The sequence below is a fragment of the Pimephales promelas genome, chromosome 23 (assembly GCF_988280905.1).
Source record: "Pimephales promelas chromosome 23, fPimPro1.hap1.1, whole genome shotgun sequence".
Taxonomy (NCBI): Eukaryota; Metazoa; Chordata; class Actinopteri; order Cypriniformes; family Leuciscidae; genus Pimephales; species Pimephales promelas.
The window spans coordinates 20,760,078-20,785,292 of record NC_142791.1 but is presented as its reverse complement, the minus strand read 5'-3'; the positions used below and the strand labels follow the sequence as shown (position 1 = coordinate 20,785,292).

The following is a 25,215-nucleotide window of genomic DNA, read 5'->3' as shown; positions in this document are numbered from 1 at the left end:
CTGCTTCATGAGACGCGGCAATGGCCACGACATGAACCCTAAGGGTGGAGGGCGACAGCCTACGCTCCAACCCTTCTTGCAGGAAGGAAAGCACGACCCCGATCGAACATCTCCGGGGGTCTTTTCCGCGAGAAGAGCACCAGTTGACGAAGAGGTTCCACTTCAACGCGTACAGGTGTCTCGTGGACGATGCTCTAGCGGAAGTGATGGTTGCCGCCACCACAGGTGGCAGGGCGAACTCAAACCTGCCCCCTCCTGTCCCGGAGCCACACGTGTAGCCTCCAAGATCGGGATGAGGGTGCCACAGAGTGCCCCGTCTCTGAGTGAGTAGATCTAGTCTCAGAGGAATAGGCCAAGGAGGTGCTGTCGCCATGCTACCAGCAAGACCTGCTCCTCGTCCTCCTTGATCTTGCACAACACCCGTGCAAGAAGGCTCACTGGGGAAAACGCATAGGCCCCGCGGCCAGCTGTGCGCCAGTGCATCTGTGCCGAGTGAGCCCTCGGACAGGGAATAAAACTGGGCGCAGTGGGATGAGTCCCGGGAGGCGAACAGAAGTTTCTGTGCCTCCCCGAACTGCTCCCAAATCAGCTGGTCCGTCTGGGGATGGAGTCGCCATTTGCCGGAGATAGGGCGGACCCGTGACCGCTCGTCGGCCACCAGGTTCCGGTCTCCTGGAATGTACACTGCACGAAGGGACCTCAGGTGCTTCTGACTCCATATCAGGAGGTGGCGGGCGAGCTGCGACAACCGGCGTGAGCGTAGACCACCCTGGTGGTTGATGTACGCTACTGCAGCGGTGTTGTCTGAACGGACAAGTACGTGTTGACCCTGAGCAGTGCTCGAAAGCGGTGCAGGGCCAGGCGTACTGCCAGCAGCTCGAGGCAATTGATGTGCATGAGGCGCTGGGGTCCTGTCCAGGAACCCGCAGCTGCATGCCCATTGCACATGGCACCCCAACCCGTGGTAGATGCATCCGTGGAGACAACGAGATGCCTGGAAACTCGCTGAAGAGGGACACCGGCCCGTAAAAAGCTGAGGTTCGACCACGGAGAAGGTTTGGTGGCACGCTGGAGTCACTGGAACTCGGAGCGAGCCGCGATGCCATGCCAACCTTGGGACTCGATCGCGAAGCCACAGCTTAAGCGGTCTCATATGAAGCAATCCGAGCGCCGTTGCCGCGGCTGCGGATGCCTTATGCCCCAGGAGCCTCTGAAAGTTTCAGTGGAACCGCACTCTTGCCCTCGAACAGTCGAAGACAAGTCAGCAGTGAGTGCGCGTGCTCATTCGTGAGCCGCGCGGACATGGCGACCGAGTCTATCTCCATGCCGAGAAAAGAGATCCTCTGCACGGGGCAAAGTTTGCTCTTCTCCCGGTTAACCCGAAGGCCCAGACGGGCTAGGTGCCGGAGCACCAGGTCTCTGTGTTCGCAAAGCTGTTCTCGAGAGTGTGCCAGTATCAGCCAATCGTCGAGATAAATCAGGATGCGAACCCCGTGTTCGTGAAGGGGAACAAGGGCTACCTCGACGATCTTCGTGAAGACGCGAGGTGACAGAGCTAACCCGAAAGGGAGAACCGTGTACTGATGCCTGGCCTCGAGGCAAACCGAGAACGGTCTGTGTCGAGGCAATATGGAGACATGAAAGTACGCGTCCTTCAGGTCGATCGCTGCAAACCAATCCTGAGGCCGAACGCATTCAAAAATGCGTTTGGCTGTGAGCATTTTGACGGTAGTCGATGGAGAGTACGGTTCAAAATGCGAAGATCCAGGATCGGTCGTAACCCACCGGTCTTCTTGGGGACAGTGAAGTATGGGCTGTAAACCCGGACCTCACCTCGGCTGGAGGGACCGTCTCGATTGCACCCTTCGCCAGCAGGGTCGTAATCTCCGCTCTCATGACCGGGGCATAGCCACCGACCACCGTGGAGCGAACTCCCCTGAAACGGGGAGGAGACCTCGCGAACTGAGTCGCGTAGCCGAATCTGATCGTTCTGATGACGCAGCAGGACAGGTCGAGGAGCTCTAGCCAGGCTCCCAGGAACTGAACCAGCGGAGTCATGCGAACCACAGACGTCCCCCCGGAGGGGCAGCGGTACAGGGAGACCGGCATGCACACAGGAGTTACCCCGTGCGGATGCCCAGTCGAGCCCCGTTCCCCGACAGAAGAGACGAGGGAAGGACCAGCGTTCCACGGGGGTCTGTTCTGCCGAGGGTCTGGCGATAGAGGGGGAGGGGAGTGGTGTAGTCGAGGGACGACACATGCTCCCATCCGCACCCTCAGAGACAGAGAGGAATGAGCGGGGCGACGCACTGGACGTCGTGCGCGCTCATTCCAGTCTGTGTGCTCAATGATAGTGTCAGTTTTTCTTCAACCAGCTCAAGGCGCTGCTCACTATTGGGTGAGCAGCGAGGAGTTAGCTAGAACAAAAGATTTTCCACCGGCCCTCCACCGGGGGAAGGAGGGGCCCTGCTACCGCCTCCTGAGAAAAACCATGACACTATCACTGAGCAGCCCGTCTCAGGAACATCGCTTCGCCTGGCGTTAGCGGGGCACGCGGCCTGAGGGGGCTAAGACGCTTACCTGTGGCCTCCTCCACGACGCGAACCGGCTGAAGGCTGCTGCTGGGGCCGCGTGGGAGGGAAGGGAGCCGCAGGGGGGCGTCCTCGGTGGCGAGCGGGCGGAGGCGTCTGAGCCGACGGCTGGGTGGAGGCAGCAGCTGGCCGTTGGGGCAGAAGTGTAAACCCGCCTCCGTCCGCTCCTAGGCGGTCGAGAAGTGCTGGGCAAAGTCCTGGACCGCACCGCCGAAACATTTAGATGATGCTCCTGGACCACAGCGGTGGGCATCACCTGACCAAGGGAGCGAGCGGCCGCTTCCGTCGCCCGTTTGAAAGCAAGGTAGGCGGCAGGCTCGCAGCTCGCTTGGTCCGTCCCCTCCTCGTGCACATTCCTGAGCAGCTAGCAGGTGCTCATCATATGCAGGGCGGAGGCTGCCTTTCCCGCCGCTCTACAGGATTGCGCCGCCATAGACGATGAGAACCCATAGGCTTTGGATGGGCCTCTGGGAGCGCCGCGGGAGGACGCGCCCTGCGGACGCAGCTGCATCGCAACAGAGCGCTCCACCGGAGGAGTCCCAGCGTACCCACAGGCAACCGCGTCGCAGAGGGCAGGAAAGGCGGAAAAACTGAAGCACGCTCTCTGGGCTTTTTTTTTTTACCCAAGTGCGTGTCAGTTCCGCATGCAACTCGGGGAAAAAGGAAATTGGGGTTGGCCGTGGCTGTAAGGCGGCAGCGTTACCCAAAAAACAATTATCCAGCCGCGAGAGATCGGGACAGGGCGGAGTTCCACCCCCACCCGATGCTCATGGAGGCCCGAGATAGCATGGCCGTCATCGCGGGATCAGACACGGCGACGTTGACGCTCCCGAGGGAGGCAACGCGGCCGCATCCTCACTTCCCGAGGAGTCAAGCCTGCCTTGTGATGCTGCGATCGTCATCGCATCATCCTCTGGAGCGCTGAACGAAACAGACGGTACCTGCAAAGAGGCAGACGTCTGAAGCGATACAGCGCTCACTGGCTCTAACACTGGAGCAGTGGGTGTGGCCCGAGGAACTAGCGTCGGGGGTTGTGCCACACATTCACCGTCATATCACCCTATCCGCGAGTCGGAGAGCTTCTATTTTAAGAAGCAGAACGAGTAACGGACACGGGGACTCTCACTTTATCAGATCATTGAGTCTAGATCACAGTGTAGAGATGCTCATGTTCCCATTCAGAAGGAACATGAGTCATCCACGAACGCTGCTACTGCATGCTGAAAGCCCAGGCACACAGAGCAGCGATCGCGACCATCAGAAAATGACATGAAACGATCGCTCCCAGAAGAACACGGGCAAGTCGTCTTTAAAAAGAATGCCGCGTGCAGCTCTTTCACTTAGAGAGGAGGAAATTCACTCTTTCAGTGCTGAGGCGACAAGGGAGAAGCGCAAAGTCTGGCAGACCACTGCTCAGATCGCAGGCAATGCAGAGTCTCGCTGGGTACCGCCATCACACCAACACTGAAGAGGACGCTCGTCTCGAAGAGTCTTGAATCAGTGAGAATGGCTTGAGGAGTGAAGAAATCTCTTGGCTCCGAAGCGAAAACATACTGCGGTTGCGTTCACTTCCTCCTTTTATACCCACTGCGTGGGGCGGAGATACGCTATGCAAATTCCGCAGCCCCAAGGCATTTTCATGCCATTGGCTCGTTGTTAAATACTCGAAGAGGATTGGCTTTCTATGTGAAACCCCCATTCTCCGTCACTTCTGACGTAACTCGAAGTGACTACGAAAGGGAACAAAGTGGCTGAACTATCTTTGCATTGTAGAACACAGCGTCTTCTCGACATGATGCTATGATGAAGTATTTGAATGTGTAGACTTCAAGTTTACACTTCCGTCTGTGCACGCAGTAACTGGGCGCGGCCAGTATGTCTCTACGTCACGACCAACCAGCTAATGACTCGTTTCAAAAACAATTACTTTCATAGACTCAGAGTCGACTCTCACTTTTGAAAGACAATAACTTTATATACGGTGCACTTTCAGATATAAATCTTAGCAGGATGTTTTCATTCCCTTAGAGCTATATTCCACGCCATATGAACAGTCATTTTCAAAAATCCATGATAGGGGCTCTTTAAAATCTGAGTTGAGACTGGTATACAATTTGCAGGTGTGACCCCAGAGCACAGATTTAGTTTTGGGGACCTGTGAATATCTAACAAGAACCTGAAACTGGGCTGAAAGCTGTTTCTCATCATGACCCCTCATCAATCTAACAGGGTTGCATGTTACTTGACCTTGAGAAATTCAGATGGTGATTTATTGTCATCTTTGTTTAGCTGCTTTTCTAGGGGACATAGCCTTAGATGAGGAGGACTTGCGCTTTCTTAAAGTGAACTATATGGATGCTACAGAGAATGACTCTTCTAACTTTCCTATACCTGATTCAGGTGAGTATGGTTGCCAAGCACAGACTGCTGCTATATCATGCAATGATATTCAGTGCTGGGTAGTAAGCGATTACATGTAATCTGGATTACGTAATCAGATATATATTACTTGTAGTTGTAATTAAGGGTTAGTTCACCCAAAAATGAAAATTAAGTCATTAATTACTCACCCCCATGCTGTACCAACCCCGTAAGACCTTCGTTCATCTTTGAAACACAAATGAAGATATTTTTTATTAAATTTGAGAGCTGTATCACTTCCACATAGGCACCCTAAGGGATTAAAACTTGACAGCCCAGAAAGTCATTGAAGAAAATGTTTAAATATTCCATGTGACTACAGTGGCATAAGTATATCAAGCGACGAGAATACTTTTTGTGCGGGAAAAAAACAAAAATAATGACTTTGACTATTCCTTTTCTTCCTTCTGGGCCTGAGACAAGAGATTTCCACGAAGCATGCTTGACAACTACGTTATTTTTCTACTACTTCTTGTTCAGTTCTTGCGCATGCGTCGCGGAAATCTCTTGAACACTCATCTCAGGCCTACAAGGAAGAAAAGGAATAGTCGAATAAAGTCGTTATTTTTGTAGTTTTTTTTTTTTTTTTTTTTTTGCACAAAAAGAATTCTCGTTGGGGGGTAATTAATGACTTAATTTTCATTTTTGGGTGAACTAAACCTTTAGATTACAGTATGTTACATTGTTAAATACTCTTAATCATAATGTATAGCTGTGAATCATATCCAGTTACCTTCACTAATTATTGATTCTGGTAACTGGACAAAAAAATAAACCTTGAAGAATTTGGCCATTGTAGTGACTGAGACAGATCAGACCAGGTGTTTGTCGGTCAATGGCGCAGTCTATTTCAGTGGCCTCAAAATAGCAATGTGCCAATAATGCGCCTGAACACACCTCGTTTTCACGCTCACAGGCGCACAAATAGGCGCAAATGCAATCTGGTGCAGGACGTTAAAATGATAACTTTGTTGGGATGAAACTAGCAAAAAACAATTGTGATGCATTGCGCCGGGTGTATGATAGGCCCCAATATTAAAAAAATGAACAGCATGGTTCCCTGATGGTTAGTTGCCATTCAGGTTAACAAATAAAATATTTCATAATTTTTTTTACTTACTGTACTACTTAGTTGTTATTCTAAAATTATTTATGATTTTACATCATAAGGTTGAATTAGTTATCTTTTCATGAACCTACGAACTTCCTGCACAAAGCTTAGTTTTGCAAAGGCTTAGTTCAGCCTTTATAAACTTGATGGAATATTCTTAAAGTAAAGTAGACAAGTAAATTTTGTCTGAAGCATTGTCTTTGCCCTAGCAAACAGATCCTCAGCTAATAGCAGTGCAAAGGACCCAGTTTTGGCCAATCGAAGCCTTCTACGAGGAAGAAGAGCAGCCACAGCCAGACCTGAGAGAGTTTGGCCGGATGGAATAATACCCTATATTATTAGTGGCAACTTTAGCGGTAAGACCCCATGTTTTGTTTTTTTATTTCATATTCTTCTGTACAGAATGTGTTTTTCCCCAATGTCCTAATGTTCCAGTTTAATGTAGTTTTTCCAACTGCACTTAACATCATACAAAAGCTCTATTTTGCCGTAAGTTTAACACTAATCCTAAAATGGATTATTTTGCTCGTCTTACTATCCTTTGTAATTTTTCATTAGTAAGTTGGTGCCCAAAGTGTTATCTAGACGTCCTTTACTGATTTAAATCAAATGCCTTGTAGGCAGCCAGCGAGCCATTTTCAAGCAAGCCATGCGTCACTGGGAGAAACACACTTGTGTGACCTTCAAGGAAAGAAGCACGGAGGAGAGTTACATCGTCTTTACCATCCGGTCATGTGGGTAAGTTCGTGTTCTGAGTTTCTTTGTAGAGAGGCTACTGTTGCTCACTTTATTGACTATTCCAGTTTCTCCCTCAGTCCGTGATGCTCAGAATCTCACCTCCCTGCCAGTATCCCAAAGCTCCAATCATTACAGCAGTTTCCTTGATTTGACTTTCTATAGGCAACAAGTGCACAAGCGAGTTTTCTTCTAGAGCAAATCTGGCTCCCAGCATGCATTGCTTCAGTGCAGTCACTGTGAATTGCCATTCACAAATCATTTTACAAGACATTCAACACACACACAAAAATACATGATTGTCTAATTAGAAACTATTGCAGCTAGAATTGTGTGAATGTGTATTTGCAAAATCAATGTCTAAATAGCTTTGCTATTGGTTAACATAATTGAATTGTTTAGGGCTGCAACTAACGATTATTTTGATAATCGATTCATCGGACGATTATTTTTTCGATTAATCGATTAATCGGATAAAAAATGTATTTCATTTTTTTGTTTATTATAACTAAATAAAACCCTAAAACACTAAAAACCACACTCTTTTGTGTGTTAAACAATCTACTTAATACAGACAACTTCATTATAAAGAAAAACAACAAATAAAAAAAAATATATATGACCATAACCTATGACAAAAATGCTATTGTAAACTAGATTAGTGGATAACTCAGAAAAACTTAGCCTAAAAATATCACAAGTGCACAATAATTTTATAAAATCTGAACATTTAGTGAAAAAAAACATTCCTTAGTGGGGAACAAATAAGAGACAATAAGTGTAGCACTAAAACGTTGCACATTGCTCTTTGTATTGTTGTTATACATTCATGAAAAACATCGTAAAAATCAGATGCACAGCTGTTTTAAATGTAAAGCACAGCTGTTTAGTGAGGAAGCAAAATATAATAGATAGGACAGAACAAGAAAGGCTATTAATAAGCTTTTATTGCGCAAAAGTATTATGACATGATCATGAAAGAGCTGCACAGAGTGCAAATGCGCATCGCGAGCGCTGAATGATGCGCTTGAAGCATCACGGAGTCACAGGGCGGCGCGCAGCTCTTCAGTGTCCGCCGCATTAAAGTTAAAAGCACCAAGGAAAGAGAAAGACATATTGACTGTGTATTATACAGTATCTTTGCAATAGTTTATTAAGCCTTTTCTTTTAACAGTTTTAAATTTCAGTTAGGCTACTGTGCACGTGAAGAACAATTATAGTGCGCCGACTCTACTATAGTGTTGTGATCTAACAGACACTCAGTAGAAAGTGATTAAGTTACAGCAATAAAAGTCTAGCAAGATAGTTTTTATATTACGAAACCATAGACCTTTATCTACGGATCAATTATAATAATAACATTGAATCATCTTGGAAAGAGTTTCATCATGTTAACTGTTGTAACCGAACGCGACGAGCTGTTTGAACACCAAATAGAGAATGACTGACAGCCGCAGTGGAGGGAAAATCTTTGGTTAACTTTAATTTAATTACTTAAATATACATTTCTATCTCACATTATACTATATAGTATGGCTTCATAAAGTATACACGATTAACATAGGTCACCTATTTTGGTTTCAAAACGGCGAATTTGCCGAAAGGTGAATGATTTTCGTGTATGCTGCATATTGATAGCGGTTTCCTGATGCCCGCAAATTAGTTCAAACTCACGGAATCAAGAGCGCGCATGCGAGACAGAAATAATGTGCTCCAAACCATCCGTGTTGCGCGCGCGAGAGAGAAGATAATGTGCTCCGTTTAAACAGTCGGTGTTGCGCGTGCGAGACAGGGTAGAGCGGTGAGGGGAGAGAGACTGCGTGTGTGCCTCATGAAGCGCATGTAAGAAGCGCATGTAGCATGTAAACAATCCCCGTGACGTAATCAGACCAACTAATCGATAATGACATTCGTTGACAACGATTTTCATAATCGATTATAATCGATTTTATCGATTAGTTGTTGCAGCCCTAGAATTGTTTGTTTAATTGCCATTAAGAAGGTAAATTAAGGGTCAATTGTGATTAAAAACACGGCTTTGTTGCTTTTCAGAGTGACCGCACATATATATGCATACAATTAATATAATAATACATTAATTTTAATATAGTTTTAATGTTGTTATACAATCTTAAGAAATTGTTTAATGTTATTATACAATCCCAAGGATTTTCGACCTGAGCCTGAGCCTTTTTTTTTTTTTGAAAGAAGTCTCTTATGCTAACCAAGGCTACACTATTTGATCAACAAATAAACACTATATTTTTATAGCACTAAATGAATGATTGACGTGGAGTGTAGTAAAAAGAAGGACCTTGCTGAAATTTTCATGGGTCCAACAGCCATGTCACTCCACCGCAGTTCCCAAAAGAGCAGGCCATGTGCCGCCTGTGACAAAAACATCCTTGCTTTGGATTCAGTCAACACAAAGCCTTTTCTTCTCAGCAGAGGCAGATCCTGACCTCAAGGTCTGACAGACTATAGAATTTGCTGTATTCAGCTCCCTGTGTGTCTCACAATAACTCAGTTGGCTGAAGGATGAACTTACTTGTTGTCATGCTCGATGGTTTTCGAACAGCTTTCTCAAACATCATCTGCCCTGCCTCATTTGTTCAGACAAACACCACTCATGTTATGTTCACCAATGCTGCATTTGGTATAAAAATACAGTAAAACACTAATATGGTGATTTTAAATATATATATATTTATATATTTTTTCCCCCCTCCATTTAATTCTGTAACAATCTGTAATTGTCTGTAACAACTGCTCCAGCCTTCAGTGTCACATGATCCTTCAGAAATCATTCTAATATGCAGATTTGCTGCTCAAGAAACATTTGTTTTTTATTTCATATAATATTTAACAGTTGTTGCTTAATATGTTCGTGGAAACCAGTGTTGTGTATATTTACTAGGTAATTGAATTACTAACAGTAATTGAATTACTTTTCCCTTGAAAAAGTAAAATAAATGATTACTCTTTCTGATTATTTTTTCTATATTTAATCACAGTTCATTATGTAGTTGCATTAAATACTGTACTGTATAGATTATGGAACAATTCTATATAAAACAATTACAATTTAATGTATAATGTAAAAATGTATGTTCCCTTTCGTAGTCACTTCGAGTTACGTCAGAAGTGACGGAGAATGGGGGTTTCGCATGAAAGCCAATCCTCTTCGAGTATTTAACAACGAGCCAATGGCATGAAAATGCCTTGGGGCTGCGGAATTTGCATAGCGTATCTCCGCCCCACGCAGTGGGTATAAAAGGAGGAAGTGAACGCAACCGCAGTATGTTTTTGCTTCGGAGCCAAGAGATTTCTTCACTCCTCAAGCCATTCTCACTGATTCAAGACTCTTCGAGACGAGCGTCCTCTTCAGTGTTGGTGTGACGGCAGTACCCAGCCAGACTCTGCATTGCCTGCGATCTGAGCAGTGATCTGCCAGACTTTGCGCTTCTCCTTGGTCGCCTCAGCGCTGAAAGAGTGAATTTCCTCCTCTCTAAGTGAAAGAGCTGCACGCGGCACGTCTTTTAAAAAGACGACTCGCCCGTGTTCTTCTGGGTGCGATCGTTTCATGTCATTTTCTGATGGTCGCGATCGCTGCTCTGTGTGCCTGGGCTTTCAGCATGCAGTAGCAGCGTTCGTGGATGACTCATGTTCCTTCTGAATGGGAACATGAGCATCTCTACACTGTGATCTAGACTCAATGATCTGGTAAAGTGAGAGTCCCCGTGTCCGTTACTCATTCTGCTTCTTAAAATAGAAGCTCTTCGACTTGCGGATAGGGTGATATGACGGTGAATGTGTGGCACAACCCCCGACGCTAGTTCCTTGGGCCACACCCACCGCTCCAGTGTTAGAGCCAGTGAGCGCTGTATCGCTTCAGACGTCTGTCTCTTTGCAGGTACCGTCTGTTTCGTTCAGCGCTCCAGAGGATGATGCGATGACGATCGCAGCATCACAAGGCGGGCTTGACTCCTCGGGAAGTGAGGATGCGGCCGCGTTGCCTCCCTCGGGAGTGTCAACGTCGCCGTGTCTGATCCCGCGATGATGGCCATGCTATCTCGGGCCTCCGCGAGCATCGGGTGGGGGTGGAACTCCGCCCTGTCCCGATCTCTCGCGGCTGGATAATTGGTTTTTGGGTAACGCTGCCGCCTTACGGCCACGGCCACGGCCAATCCCAATTTCCTTTTTCCCAGAGTTGCATGCGGAACTGACACGCACTTGGGTTAAAAAAAAAAGCCCCGAGAGCGTGCTTCAGTTTCCCCGCCTTTCCTCCCCTCGGCGACGCGGTTGCCTGTGGGTACGCTGGGACTCCCCCGGTGGAGCGCTCTGTTGCGATGCAGCTGCGTCCGCAGGGCGCGTCCTCCCGCGGTGCTCCCAGATGCCCATCCAAAGCCTATGGGTTCTCGTCGTCGATGGCGGCGCGATCCTGTAGAGCGGCGGGACAGGCAGCCTCCGCCCTGCATATGATGAGCACCTGCTAGCTGCTCAGGAATGTGCATGAGGAGAGGACGGACCAAGCGAGCTGCGAGCCTGCTGCCTACCTTGCTCTCAAACGGGCGACGGAAGCGGCCGCTCGCTCCCTTGGTCAGGTGATGCCCACCGCTGTGGTCCAGGAGCATCATCTAAATGTTTCGGCGGTGCGGTCGAGGCAGCCCTTGTTCCCCTTCGCGAACACGGGGTTCGCATCCTGATTTATCTCGACGATTGGCTGATACTGGCACACTCTCCAGAACAGCTTTGCGGACACAGAGACCTGGTGCTCCAGCACCTAGCCCGTCTGGGCCTTCGGGTCAACCGGGAGAAGAGCAAACTTTGCCCCGTGCAGAGGATCTCTTTTCTCGGCATGGAGATAGACTCGGTCGCCATGTCCGCGCAGCTCACGAATGAGCACGCGCACTCACTGCTGACTTGTCCTCGACTGTTTGAGGGCAAGAGAGCGGTTCCACTGAAACTTTCAGAGGCTCCTAGGGCATATGACATCCGCAGCCGCGGCAACGCCGCTCGGATTGCTTCATATGAGACCGCTTCAGCTGTGGCTTCGCGATTGAGTCCCGAGGTGGGCGTGGCATCGCGGCTCGCTCCGAGTTCCAGTGACTCCAGCGTGCCGCCATACCTTCTCCGTGGTCGAACCTCAGCTTTTACGGGCCGGTGTCCCTCTTCAGCAAGTTTCCAGGCATCTCGTTGTCTCCATGGATGCATCTACCACGGGTTGTGGTGCCATGTGCAATGGGCATGCAGCCGCGGGTTCCTGGACAGGACCCCAGCGCCTCATGCACATCAATTGCCTTGAGCTGCTGGCAGTACGCCTGGCCCTGCACCGCTTTCGAGCACTGCTCAGGGGTCAACACGTACTTGTCCGTTCAAACAACACCGCAGCAGTAGCATACATCAACCACCAGGGTGGTCTACGCTCACGCCGGTTGTCGCAGCTCGCCCGCCACCTCCTGATATGGAGTCAGAAGCACCTGAGGTCCCTTCGTGCAGTGTACATTCCAGGAGACCGGAACCTGGCGGCCGACGAGCTGTCACGGGTCCGCCCTATCTCCTTGGCCTATTCCTCTGAGTCTAGATCTACTCACTCAGAGACGGGGCACTCTGTGGCACCCTCGTCCCGATCTTGGAGGCTACACGTGTGGAGGCTACACGTGTTGAGTTCGCTGCCACCTGCGGTGGCGGCAACCATCACTTCCGCTAGAGCGTCGTCCACGAGACACCTTTACGCGTTGAAGTGGAACCTCTTCGTCAGCTGGTGCTCTTCTCGCGGAGAAGACCCCCGGAGGTGTTCGATCGGGGTCGTGCTTTCCTTCCTGCAAGAAGGGTTGGAGCGTAGGCTGTAGCCCTCCACCCTTAGGGTTCATGTCGCGGCCATTGCCGCGTCTCATGATGCAGTGAAAGGTAAGTCTATGGGAAGCATGACCTGGTCATCAGGTTCCTGAGGGGAGCGAGGAGGCTAAAACCGCCTCCCTCCCCTCGTTCCATCTGGGGACCTCTCAGTAGATCTAAGTGCTCTGCAGAGGCCTCCCCTGGAGCCTTTGCAGTCGGTAGAGTTTTTGCCCTGTCCTATGTAGACAGCCCTCCTGATTGCATTGGCCTCCATCAGGAGAGTAAGGGACCTGCACGCACTCTCCGTTGACGAAGCGTGCCTGGAGTCCGGGCCGGCTTACTCTCACGTGTTCTTGAGACCCCGGCCTGGATATATGCCCAAGGTTCCTACCACTCCCTTCCGGGACCAGGTGGTGAACCTGCAAGCGCTGCCCCTGGAGGAGGCAGTCCCAGCCTTGCACTGCTCTGTCCAGTACGTGCACTCCACACCTACATCGACAGAACGCGGTGTTCAGGACCTCAGACCAGCTCTTCGTCTGTCATGGAGGGAGCCAGAAGGGAAGGGCTCTCTCAAAGCAACGGCTGTCTCACTGGTTAGTGGACGCCATTGCTTTTTCTTACCAGCAGCAAGGCCGTCCGTGCCCCCTTGGTGTGACGGCCCATTCCACTCGGAGTGTGGCCTCCTCTTGGGCTCTAGCGCGTGGCGCCTCGCTAACAGACACCTGCAGAGCTGCAGGCTGGGCGACACCAAACACCTTCGCCAGATTCTATAATCTGCGAATTGAGCCGGTGTCCTCTCACGTACTCGCTTCCGCCAGTACTGGACCCGCTTAGGTGTCTTCGCTTGCTCGCCATTCCACTCCTCGGATTGGATAAGTGCGATATTTCCTCAGTGTCTTCCGTTGAAGCCTTGAGTCCTCCAGCACCGATGATGCGGGCACCACTGCTGTTGCTCTGGATGCTGGCTAGGTGCCTCCATGTGCACGGTTCCCTATGGTAACTGTCTCATGTGTATTATCCACTTTAAGCCTCTCTGAGCATGTGTCTTCCCTTGGCAAGCCATCTGCCACCCCTGGAGTTAAATTCTAGTAGCCACCTGCGGTTGGTCCTCCAGTGATCTCCATATGCGTTCCTTGCGGCCATATGTGTATTTGTAAGTCCTCCTTTGGTAGGCATCTGGTAGCATGTCCCTCCCGGGATATGTTTCCCAGTGTACCTTGGTAATCCTTTGTCAAAGTGGGATCCCTAAAAAAAAGGTAAGGTGCAGGGGTCCAGACTTTCGCAGGGCACTGGAAGACAGCTTGAAGATGGCGTGATGGCACTGACCCCCATTCTCCGTCACTTCTGACGTAACTCGAAGTGACTACGAAAGGGAACGTCTCGGTTACGGATGTAACCCTCGTTCCCTGAGTAGGGAACGGAGACGTTACGTCTCCCTGCCACTTCAGCTGTATCGCTGGGTAGACGCCGGAGTTCAGCCTTGGCTCCTCAGCGAAGACATACTGCGGTTGCGTTCACTTCCTCCTTTTATACCCACTGCGTGGGGCGGAGATACGCTATGCAAATTCCGCAGCCCCAAGGCATTTTCATGCCATTGGCTCGTTGTTAAATACTCGAAGAGGATTGGCTTTCATGCGAAACCCCCATTCTCCGTCACTTCTGACGTAACGGAACTCCTACTCAGGGAACGAGGGTTACATCCGTAACCGAGACGTTTTTTTTTAATGTAACCTCCCTTTAAATAGCAAGAAGAATATTTTTTTCAATTACATATTTGTTTGAAAGAATTAAAAAAGCAGACATTTCATTGACGTTTCATGTCTATCCTTAGATTGTTCTACTGGTTGAGGTTGATTTGAGATTTAGAAAGTAATTAGTAATAAGTAATGTAATAGTTACACTTACACTGGTGAAGATGAAATTAGTAGCTAGTAATTAATTATTTTTTAAAGTTATTTACCCAACACTCAGAATTTATTTTAAATTAAAAAAAAATGTAATACTGTAAATACAAAGTTCTGTCATGAAACTCTATATGACACAGGCTGATCTGCTTGCAATCACATCATTATTGATAGGGAACAGATTGGTTCCCTCTGTATCAGAAGCCAATGAACTTGCTGCTTAACCTTCAAATACTGGTCAGCATTTGCTGTAGCAGTTGCAGCGCACATCAGAAACCCTCCACCTTCCCCAGCTCCACCTGTATAGATCTGCTACGGGTAATTAATGTACGCTATATTGTACAGCAACAGCATGTTTTACTTTCTCACAGCAGCAGCAGTGTAGCAGATCTATTCTGACAAGACCAAACATATCAACATTGTCTGTCCATTACCATGCTAAACACTCCAAAAGTTGTCATGACAGAAATGTCTTTTAAACGGTATAGTAGCTTAACCTGAGAAGAGAAAAAAAGTAAATATTCAAACATAAGTTTGACTCTGTTTACCAAATGCATCTACTACAGTATTATGTTCAATAGTGTTTTCTAACCCCAAGTTGGCTTCTTTGCAGGTGCTGCTCATTTGTCGGGCGGAGGGGTGGAGGTGCACAGGCCATATCTATCGGGAAGAACTGCGACAAGTTTGGCATCGTGGTGCATGAACTCGGACATGTCATTGGATTCTGGCACGAGCACACACGACCTGACCGGGATGAACATGTTAATATATTTCGAGAAAACATCCAGCCAGGTACAAGAACTATCTAAGCCTCTGGGTAACTGGAATGACATCTCATGCTTCTGTTTGCTTATAGTTGCTACCTGTAACTTCATATCCCTTATACGGTAACACTTTATAATAACTACACGCTAATAATCATTAGTTAAGCATGAGTAAACAGTTAATTCATCATTCATATAGCATTAATAGACATTAATAAGCCGTTTATAAATACAGCTATACATGATTTCTTCTTGATTTAAAAGCATATCTATAATTTGTTTAATAATTGTATTTTCATCCTTTACTAATGACCAATTAATCATTTCTAAATGAAGAATTGCATTTTTTATAAACCAGTTATTTAAGAGGTGTCAGTGGTTCATAAGATTACTTAGAACGTGTAAGTAAATGATTAATAAATTATTTAAATGTACATTCATACATCTTATTGTTTAGACATATAGTGATGGCTACTTAGTGTGTTAATAAATGCTTTATTAACATGTATTTATGCTGTAATTCAGGGTTAATTCGGATAGTTATAAAGCATTTAGTAGTGGTCAGTTAACTATGTTCGAGAGCTCATCTAAAGTGAGGACTATTCATGCCTTGTAAAGCATTTATAAAGGAGATTTAAAGGCTGTTAAATATTTCTATGTTCTGTATCACTGTGTTGTGTTTGTTACACTTTACTGTTTAGAAGACTGATGTGCATTTAAATCTCCTTTATAAATGCTTTACAAGGCATGAATAGTCCTCACTTTAGATGAGCTCACAAAATAGTTTACTTACCACTAGTAAATGCTTTATAACTACCTGAATTCACTACACTTACTTACACTTTCTAAGTGATCTTATGAATGACTGACAACTCTTAACTAACTGGTTTGTAAATAATGCTATACTTCATTTAGAAATTATTAATTTATCATTAACAAAGTATGAAAATACAATTATTAAATGCATTATAGATATGGTTATAAATCAAGAAAAAGGCATTTATAGCTGTATATATAAACTGCTTATTGTCTATTAATGCTTTATAAATAATGATTAACTGTATACTCATGCTTAAAAAATGATTAATAGCGTGGAGTTATTGTAAAGTGTTACCCATTAGGGTATATCTAAAATCCAGAATAATACGTAATAATATGTGCATGGAATTCAGTGGAAGTGTTTGTGTGATGGAGCCTATGTTGCATTTTACAGGTCAGGAGTACAATTTCGAAAAGATGGAGCCAGATGATGTGGACTCGCTCGGGGAGGTTTACGACTTTAACAGTATCATGCATTACGCCAGAAATACTTTTTCCAGGTTTTGACTCTTAAGCATTTAATGCATTTGTACACCATAGATATTATTTTAGAGATAATTGGATAATATATAACATACAAATAAATAACTTTTCTGCTAAACACCATTTATGATTATCACCACAGTCTGATTATGCAGCCTCACATTGACTCTTTTGTTATATTCTGTTTTGATTGGAGAATCATTATTATAAAAAATTATAAACATATTAAGAAATATAAAGCCTAATATAAAAAATTCTATTTATTCTAAAAAAATAAATGGTAAAACTTTACAATAAGGTTTCAATAGTTGAAGGGTTAGTTTACCCAAAAATGTAATTCTGTCATTAATTACTCACCCTCACTTCGTTACAAACCAGTAAGACTTTTGTTCATCTTCAGAGCACAAATGAAAATCTTTTTTGATGAAATCTGAGAGCTTTCTGTCCCTCCATTGACAGCTACACAACTGAGATGTTGACGCTTCAAAAGAAATCATAAAACTAATGAACGTTTTTCCCACATTTTCTGAAGAGACTCGATCACTATATATGATGAACCGATGGACTTTAGGCATTTATTTATTCATTATGATCAGCAAACAAACAAAAGCTCAACCAAACATGTTTGACGTGCGAGAACAAACCTCATTGGTTCTTGCTGAAGCTCAAATGTGCTGCGTAACATGCTTGAGTTTTCCATTTACCACAACTTTTGTGTGTGATGAATGCTTAAATGTGAATAAAAGGCATAATTAAAACACTCTTTGTACATGTTCATGAGAGCATCATGACACATTCATGTGGTGCTGACGCAGGAGACGGTTTTCGGACATAGAACCCGGAAGAGCTGAGGAAACTCTTCTGTGCAACGCTTCTGGGTTCTATGTCTGAACATCGGCTCTTGTGTCAGCAACACATGCATGCATCGTAGTGCTCTCGAGAACGTGCATCGGAAATTGTTGAATAAAGTCGTTTTTTTTTTTTTTTGACACTTTATAAAATTAAGGTTGAATGAGTCACATGGACTACTTTAACAATGTCTTTACTACCTTTCTGGGCTTTGAAAGTGTCAGTTGCATAGCTGTCAATGGAGGGACAGAAAGCTCTCGGATTTCATCAAAAAATATCTTAACTTGTGTTCTGAAGATGAACAAAGGTCTTACGGATTTGGAATGACATGAGGGTGAGTAATTAATGACAGAATTTTCATGTTTGGGTGAACTATCCCTTCAACGACATGAACTAACAATAAACAACACTTCTACAGCATTTATTAGTCTTGGTCAATGGTTATTTCTACATTCAGGGCCGGCGCTCCGCACACGCACATCACGCACTGCGCGTAGGGCACCAAGTGCTTGGGGGGGCACCAAAAAATCTGGGTCGTGAAAAATCATCACAATAGGCTACTAGTATAAATAACAAATAAAATATGTCTAAAGCATGTTAATATACAAAAGCAATACAAAAGTAATATAGGCCTAGACCAAATTAGTGAAGAAAAAGGTGAATCTCGTGTGCCAGCCTCCCTCTGGTGCCCCCCCCCCTTCCCCACCTCGCAGTGGTCTGTTCCTCAATCAGTGTCAAATTTGGCAGACACCTGATCGACATCAGACATGGCCTCGAAAAGGCACCAAGAGTCGGAGGCGGAAAAAAGGAAAAAGAAGAGACAGTGGGATGATACTCGTTTGCAGGTAAGACAATGTTTTAAATAAAAGTGTTAGTTTTGTAGGCGCCCTTGCTTCGTGTGTGCATGTCCAGAGGGGCGTCGCTAGTTGTGCAAATGATCCAGGGCTTTTTTTATTTTAACGGAGGTCCGGGGGTTTCTCCCCGGGAATTTTTTTTTTTACTTGGGCTGTTTAAGATGCAGTTAGTTTGTTTGAGAAGAAAAGGAAGATCGCTTAGAGATACGTTTTTTCGTTGTTGTTCTATCGGATAATGCGGTCAAAGGGCGACATCTATTGGTGAAACTGCAATTAGAAAAAAAAAAACACAATCTCACTGTTTGTATATTTTCATATGGAGTTGTCAAATTATTAGGGCTGGGAAAAGCGTAATCACATCCAAAATAAAAGTGTCTACATGATATGTGAGTGTACTGTGTATAATTATTGTGTATATATAATATACACACATATGCACATATATATTTAAGAAATATTTGCATGTATATACTGTATATATTTGCATGTATATACTGTTTATATATTATTTTGGATGCGATTAATCGCGATTCATCTTTTCCCAGCCCTACAAATTTTGTACAGAATTATTATATTGTGCCTCATCAGACCTCTTTTAAATGTAGAATAGAGTTTTGAATTTTAAATGTTCCAGTGACACATATGACTATATTATATAAAAGACTAATGTGTGCAATATTTTTGTATGATGGTTATTGATTCAGTAGAATCCCTGAATATTTTGTCTTGTATTTCTGAATGCAGGGTCAATGCTAAAATACATGCAAGGAGCAACTCAAGGCCAGGAGGAAGAACCTGTCATGAAATGATCGAGGAAGCAATAGCAGTTAAACTCTTTTTAATGTAATAATGAAGTCAGCACAAGAACAGTCAGTGAACAGGCAACGAGTTAGTGACGCAGGGGATCCGATGGTCAGGTGCAGCGTGCAGTGGTGAAGGTGGTGAATCCAGCGACGAACAGTATCCAGATGACAGCAAACAAGAACCAGCGATGAACCGGGACTGGCGGATTAATGCGAGCATAAAAGACGGGCTTAATTTTGGAAACGTGAAAGACGGGATGAATCCTCCTGTACACTGGAGGAAGATTCAGGCGGACTGTCACCGGACTAATGATTTTGGTGACAGCAAACGGGCCAATGAATTTGGGTGCAAGTTTATTCGAAATGGAACGGAGTGGAATGTCCTTAGTAGAAAGCCACACTTTAGAACCGACGACGTATACGGGAGGTCTCCGCCGGTGGCGATCGGCTTTGACCTTGGTGCGCGCCCCCACTTGGAGTAGAGTCTCACGGGCTCTAGTCCAAGTGCGGCGACACCGCTGGACGAAGGCGTGGGCGGAGGGGACCGCAACTTCGGATTCCAGACTAGGAAACATAGGTGGCTGGTAACCTACACTACACTCAAATGGTGATAGGCCCGTGGATGACACTGGCAACGTGTTGTGGGCGTACTCCACCATAGACAACTGCTGGCTCCAGGAGGAAGGATTCTTGGACACTAAACATCGCAACGTTCTCTCCAAATCCTGGGTGGCTCGTTCAGTTTGACCATTGCTCTGGGGATGGAACCCAGACGAGAGACTGACAGTCGCCCCCAGCAGTCTACAAAACTCTCGCCAAAATTTGGACACAAATTGGGGTCCTCTGTCAGAGACCACGTCTGTCGGGAGGCCATGAAGCCGAAAGATGTGGTCAATGACACTCACCGCTGTCTCCTTGGCTGAAGGTAATTTGGGCAAGGGAATAAAATGGGCCGCCTTCGAGAACCGGTCCACCACGGTCAAAACTACCGTGTGACCCTGGGAGGGTGGGAGGGCGGTGATAAAATCTAGCGCGATGTGGGACCAGGGTCTCGAAGGCACCGGCAGCGGTTGAAGCAACCCATCTGGGGGTCGATTGGAAGTCTTACCTGTGGCACAAACTGAACAAACCAATACAAAATTTCGAACGTCACGAGACATGAGAGGCCACCAGAATCGTTGCTTAACCAAAAACATGGTACGACTGACTCCTGGGTCACAAGCCACATTGGAACAATGACCCCACTGAATGACGCTGGACCGTAAACTCTCCGGCACGAACAAACGATTCGGTGGGCAACGAGTCGGAGGCGTTACCCCTTCTAAGGCCTTCTTGACCTTCGATTCAACCTCCCATGTGAGTGTAGAGATGAATAGATTCTCTGGTAAAATGCGGTCGGGAGTAGACGGGCGATCGGAGCGGTCAAAAATGCGCGATAAAGAATCGGGTTTGATGTTTTTGGAACCCGGGCGGTACGAGAGAGTAAAGTCAAAACGTCCGAAAAAAAGAGCCCACCGAGCCTGCCTGGAATTAAGTCTTTTAGCAGTGCGAATGTATTCCAGATTCTTGTGGTCGGTCCAGACGATAAAAGGTACCCCCGACCCTTCTAACCAGTGGCGCCACTCCTCCAATGCTAACTTGACCGCCAACAATTCTCTGTTGCCAATGTCATAATTGCTTTCTCTGGTAAAATGCACTCGGGAGTAGACGGGCGATCGGAGCGGTCAAAAATGCGCGATAAAGAATCGGGTTTGATGTTTTTGGAACCCGGGCGGTACGAGAGAGTAAAGTCAAAACGTCCGAAAAAAAGAGCCCACCGAGCCTGCCTGGAATTAAGTCTTTTAGCAGTGCGAATGTATTCCAGATTCTTGTGGTCGGTCCAGACGATAAAAGGTACCCCCGACCCTTCTAACCAGTGGCGCCACTCCTCCAATGCTAACTTGACCGCCAACAATTCTCTGTTGCCAATGTCATAATTGCTTTCAGCGGGGGATAAACGATGCGAAAAAAAACGCGCAAGGATGCATCTTGTCGTCTGAAGGAGAGCGCAGAGATAACACCGCACCTACCCCCACCTCTGACGCGTCAACCTCCACCACGAACTGACGTGATGGATCAGGGGTTATCAGGATGAGGGCTGAAACAAAGCGACCCTTCAGTTTGGCAAACGCAGCTTCCGCTGCGTCTGACCACCTGAACGTCGTTCTGGGGGAGGTCAAGGCAGTCAGAGGCGCGGCTAGGCGGCTGAAGTTGCGAATAAAACGCCGGTAAAAATTGGCGAACCCCAGAAACCTCAGTAGGGCCTTACGGGAATCTGGACTTGGCCAATTCACCACAGCCTTAACCTTGTCGGGATCCATGCGCACTCCCTTAACCGAGATGATGTGACCTAGAAAGGGAACAGACTGTGCATGAAAAACGCATTTCTCCGCCTTGACAAAAAGCCCATTCTCTAACAACCTCTGAAGCACTTGTCGAACGTGTTGCACATGTTCCTGGAGAGACAAAGAAAAAATCAATATGTCATCCAGGTAGACATATATGAATAGATCGACCATGTCTCGCAACACGTCATTGACAAGTGCCTGGAAGACCGCTGGGCTATTGGACAAGCCGAAAGGCATGACCAAATATTCAAAGTGCCCCCTAGGGGTGTTAAATGCAGTCTTCCATTCATCCCCCTCCCTGATGCGGACCAAATGATAAGCATTCCTTAAATCCAGTTTTGTGAAAATAGATGCTCCTTGCAACCTCTCGAAAGCTGAAGACATCAACGGCAAAGGATAAGTATTCTTCACCGTGATGTTGTTCAGCCCCCGGTAATCAATACAAGGTCGCAAAGATCCATCCTTTTTCCCCACAAAAAAGAACCCCGCCCCCGCTGGAGAAGAGGAAGGGCGGATGAATCCCGTTGCTAGAGAATCAGAAATGTATTTCTCCATGACCTCTCTCTCAGGGACCGAGAGTGAATATAATTTGCCCTTAGGCGAAGACGTACCTGGCAATAAGTCTATAGCACAGTCATAGGGACGATGCGGAGGAAGAGAATCAGCCCGAGACTTACTGAACACTTCCTTCAGATCCCGATACTCCGTGGGCACGTTTGATAAATCCACTGTTTCCTCCTGTAACACACGAGAAGAGACAGACGGACAAGCAGACACAAGACAAGACTTATGACAAAAACTGCTCCATGATGCTACTGATTTGAGTTGCCAGTCTATTTTGGGGTTGTGACGGGTGAGCCATGGGTGACCAAGAACGATGGGGGCTAATGGAGTGTCCAGAATGTAAAAGAAAATAGTCTCTGAATGGTTGCCTGAAGTGATGAGGGTGATATCTTCGGTGATCAATGAAATGTTGGGGAGTCTTTGGCCGTTGAGAGCGTGTACATGAATCTGGTGTGAGAGGGGTTTGAGGGGAATATGAAGTCTTTTAGCGAATGAATGGTCCATGAAATTACCTTCCGCCCCTGAGTCCAGTAGTGCTCGACAATCGTGGAGGTGAGTTGACCATCGGAGCCTTACCGGGAGGAAGGTAGATGTCGATGAGGTCTTCTCGGCAGAGATCCCACCCGACAGTAGCCTCATTCTTACTGTCGGGCTGGGCCTTTTAACGGACAATAAAACGCCAAATGTCCCGCTCCACCACAGTACAGACAAAGGCCCAGGGATCTCCGCCTCTCCTTCTCCTCCCGGGAAAGCCGGGCTCGACCCACCTGCATGGGCTCGTGATCGTGGGTAAGGCTGACCGCTCCCTCGCCTCCTGAACGCTGCCCCTCGATGCCTCCAGAGAAACGATCGTGTTGACCTCGGCTCTTGACCCGAGAAAGGCTTGCATTCACTCTTAACGCCAGCGCGATGAGATCATTAAGCTTGGTGGGCAGGTCCTGGGCGTAGATCTCCTTCTGGATGCGGTCAGCCAACCCATGCAGGAACATGTCCCACTGCGCCTCGTTCCATTTGCTCTCGGCTGCCAGGGTTCGGAATTCGATGGAAAAGTCTGATACTGATCTCTCACCCTGACGTAGTTCCGTCAACACCCTGGCAGCCTCTCTTCCTCATCGGAGAGTTTCTGGAACGAGGAACAGCAGTCGTCTTGGCTCTCCCACACCGCTGCCCCCCATAGCGCCGCTCTCCCAGTCAGAAGCGTCAAGACAAACGCCACTTTGGTCGCCTCCTCGCGGAACGTCCTGGGTTGCAGGGAGAAATGCATGGTACATCTGGTCAAAAATGCTCGACAAAAATTTTCTTCACCTGCGTATGGCTCTGGAGTAGGAAGGCGAGGCTCTGACTGGGATGGGTCCACTGGTGGTGGTGGGGGAATCGGCGGTGCGGGTGGCGCAGTGGGAATACGAAGGTGTTGAATCTGTTGGGTGAGCCCAGACACCTGCGCCACTAACGCCTGTACAGCGCGAGCTGTATCATTGAGGTTCTTCTCCTGCGTGTCCATTCGTTGAAGACAGCTTCCCACAAACTCGTTCATAGATCGCTGTGAGTCTTCCGCTGCTTCCATGCTTTGGTCAGATCGTTCTGTCATGAAATGATCGAGGAAGCAATAGCAGTTAAACTCTTTTTAATGTAATAATGAAGTCAGCACAAGAACAGTCAGTGAACAGGCAACGAGTTAGTGACGCAGGGGATCCGATGGTCAGGTGCAGCGTGCAGCGTGCAGTGGTGAAGGTGGTGAATCCAGCGACGAACAGTATCCAGATGACAGCAAACAAGAACCAGAGATGAACACGATAGAGCGAGACAGGAGACAACACACCGGGAACCACAAACAACGATCTGACAAAGGGGATGAGAAGTCGATGAGAATATATACACATGATGATTGACTGCAGCTGGTGATGATGATTGCTGATGAGTGCTGATAGAGCGGCACGCCCCCCTATCAGCACACACACACACAACAATAACAGAAACACGAGACGAGAAGTAGACATAGGATTTACCAACCGTGACAGAACCATCAACCAGCAGTTGTAGCCAGTTCCAAATATGTGTTTTTAGTAATTGTGGTGGTTTTTGGTATTTATAATTTTAACCTTTTTATTATTTCTTTCTTTTCATATTTGGTGCCATTATTACTGTAAATCTATTTATTTGCAGCAGTTATTTTGGAAGTAAAGAGAACCTAACTAAGAAATTCTGAATGGTTGTTATTCCTTGGGTGAGTGGGTGGTTGGGGTTGGGGGGGGGGGGGGGGGTTGGGGGGGGGTTGTTAAGGGGGCACCACCAAGCATTTGTGCTTAGGGCACCCATATGGTTAGCGCCGGCTCTGTCTACATTTACTAATACAAAGTTGTATTTGCATTTGACATGGGGTTATTTTATTATTTTATAATCTTTCCTGGGTTGTCCTTATAATGTTAGGCATAACTTAGAAATAAAAGGCATTTTTTCTAGCCTGATTTTAGCCTCTGATTTGAACGCTCTGTTTGAAGGGGCGTGTCTCTTGTGGGATTTAGTGTAACCACCCACTGCTGTGATTGGCTGACATGCTTGCAAATTAAATAGCTACGTATTACATGTGAAACTCTCTCGAATACGTTTACTACAGCTATTATACGTTTTTAAATATTACAGCTATCGAGATTAATGAATCGTGAGAAGTTTTTAAAGTAGGGGAGAGCGGGGCACAACCTAACGCATTTTGGTTTTGGCTCAATTAATTAAAAAATAATTAGGTTAGATTAATATTTTTTTTTACATGGAACATGCACATCTCTGCTACAAATGAACACTTAAAGTTTTTTTCTAGGACCTACCATTTTCGTACAGTTGTACTGAAAGTGACAGAAGTGCAAATGTTACAACTTACCCCATATGCGGGGTTAATTGTAACAGAGAGAGGGGTTAGTTGTACCACTTGTGTGTAACACACATAATTCAGTACTATTTTATTAGTATAGTTTGATATTGTTTGTGCATCTGTATAGACAGATATCCATACATACACCCCTTATCCAATCATCCTTTTGTTATGGATCAATATCATGGATAGAGACATAGAAAAGGGCTGCACAGTTTTGCAATAA

The 25,215-nt window shown here is 46.5% G+C and overlaps 1 protein-coding gene across 3 annotated transcripts in view; it reads left to right on the top strand.

Moving 5' to 3' along the window:
• Positions 1-25,215, top strand: part of bmp1b (bone morphogenetic protein 1b) — a 117,031-nt gene that overhangs the window by 10,498 nt on the left and 81,318 nt on the right. For all 3 annotated transcript variants that reach the window (XM_089126521.1, XM_089126520.1, XM_089126519.1), the window contains exons 2-6: positions 4,881-4,991; positions 6,333-6,479; positions 6,744-6,861; positions 15,214-15,392; positions 16,578-16,683. In XM_089126521.1, coding sequence (XP_088982647.1) covers positions 4,881-4,991; positions 6,333-6,479; positions 6,744-6,861; positions 15,214-15,392; positions 16,578-16,683 — 661 coding nt within the window. The remainder of the gene's footprint in view (positions 1-4,880; positions 4,992-6,332; positions 6,480-6,743; positions 6,862-15,213; positions 15,393-16,577; positions 16,684-25,215) is intronic.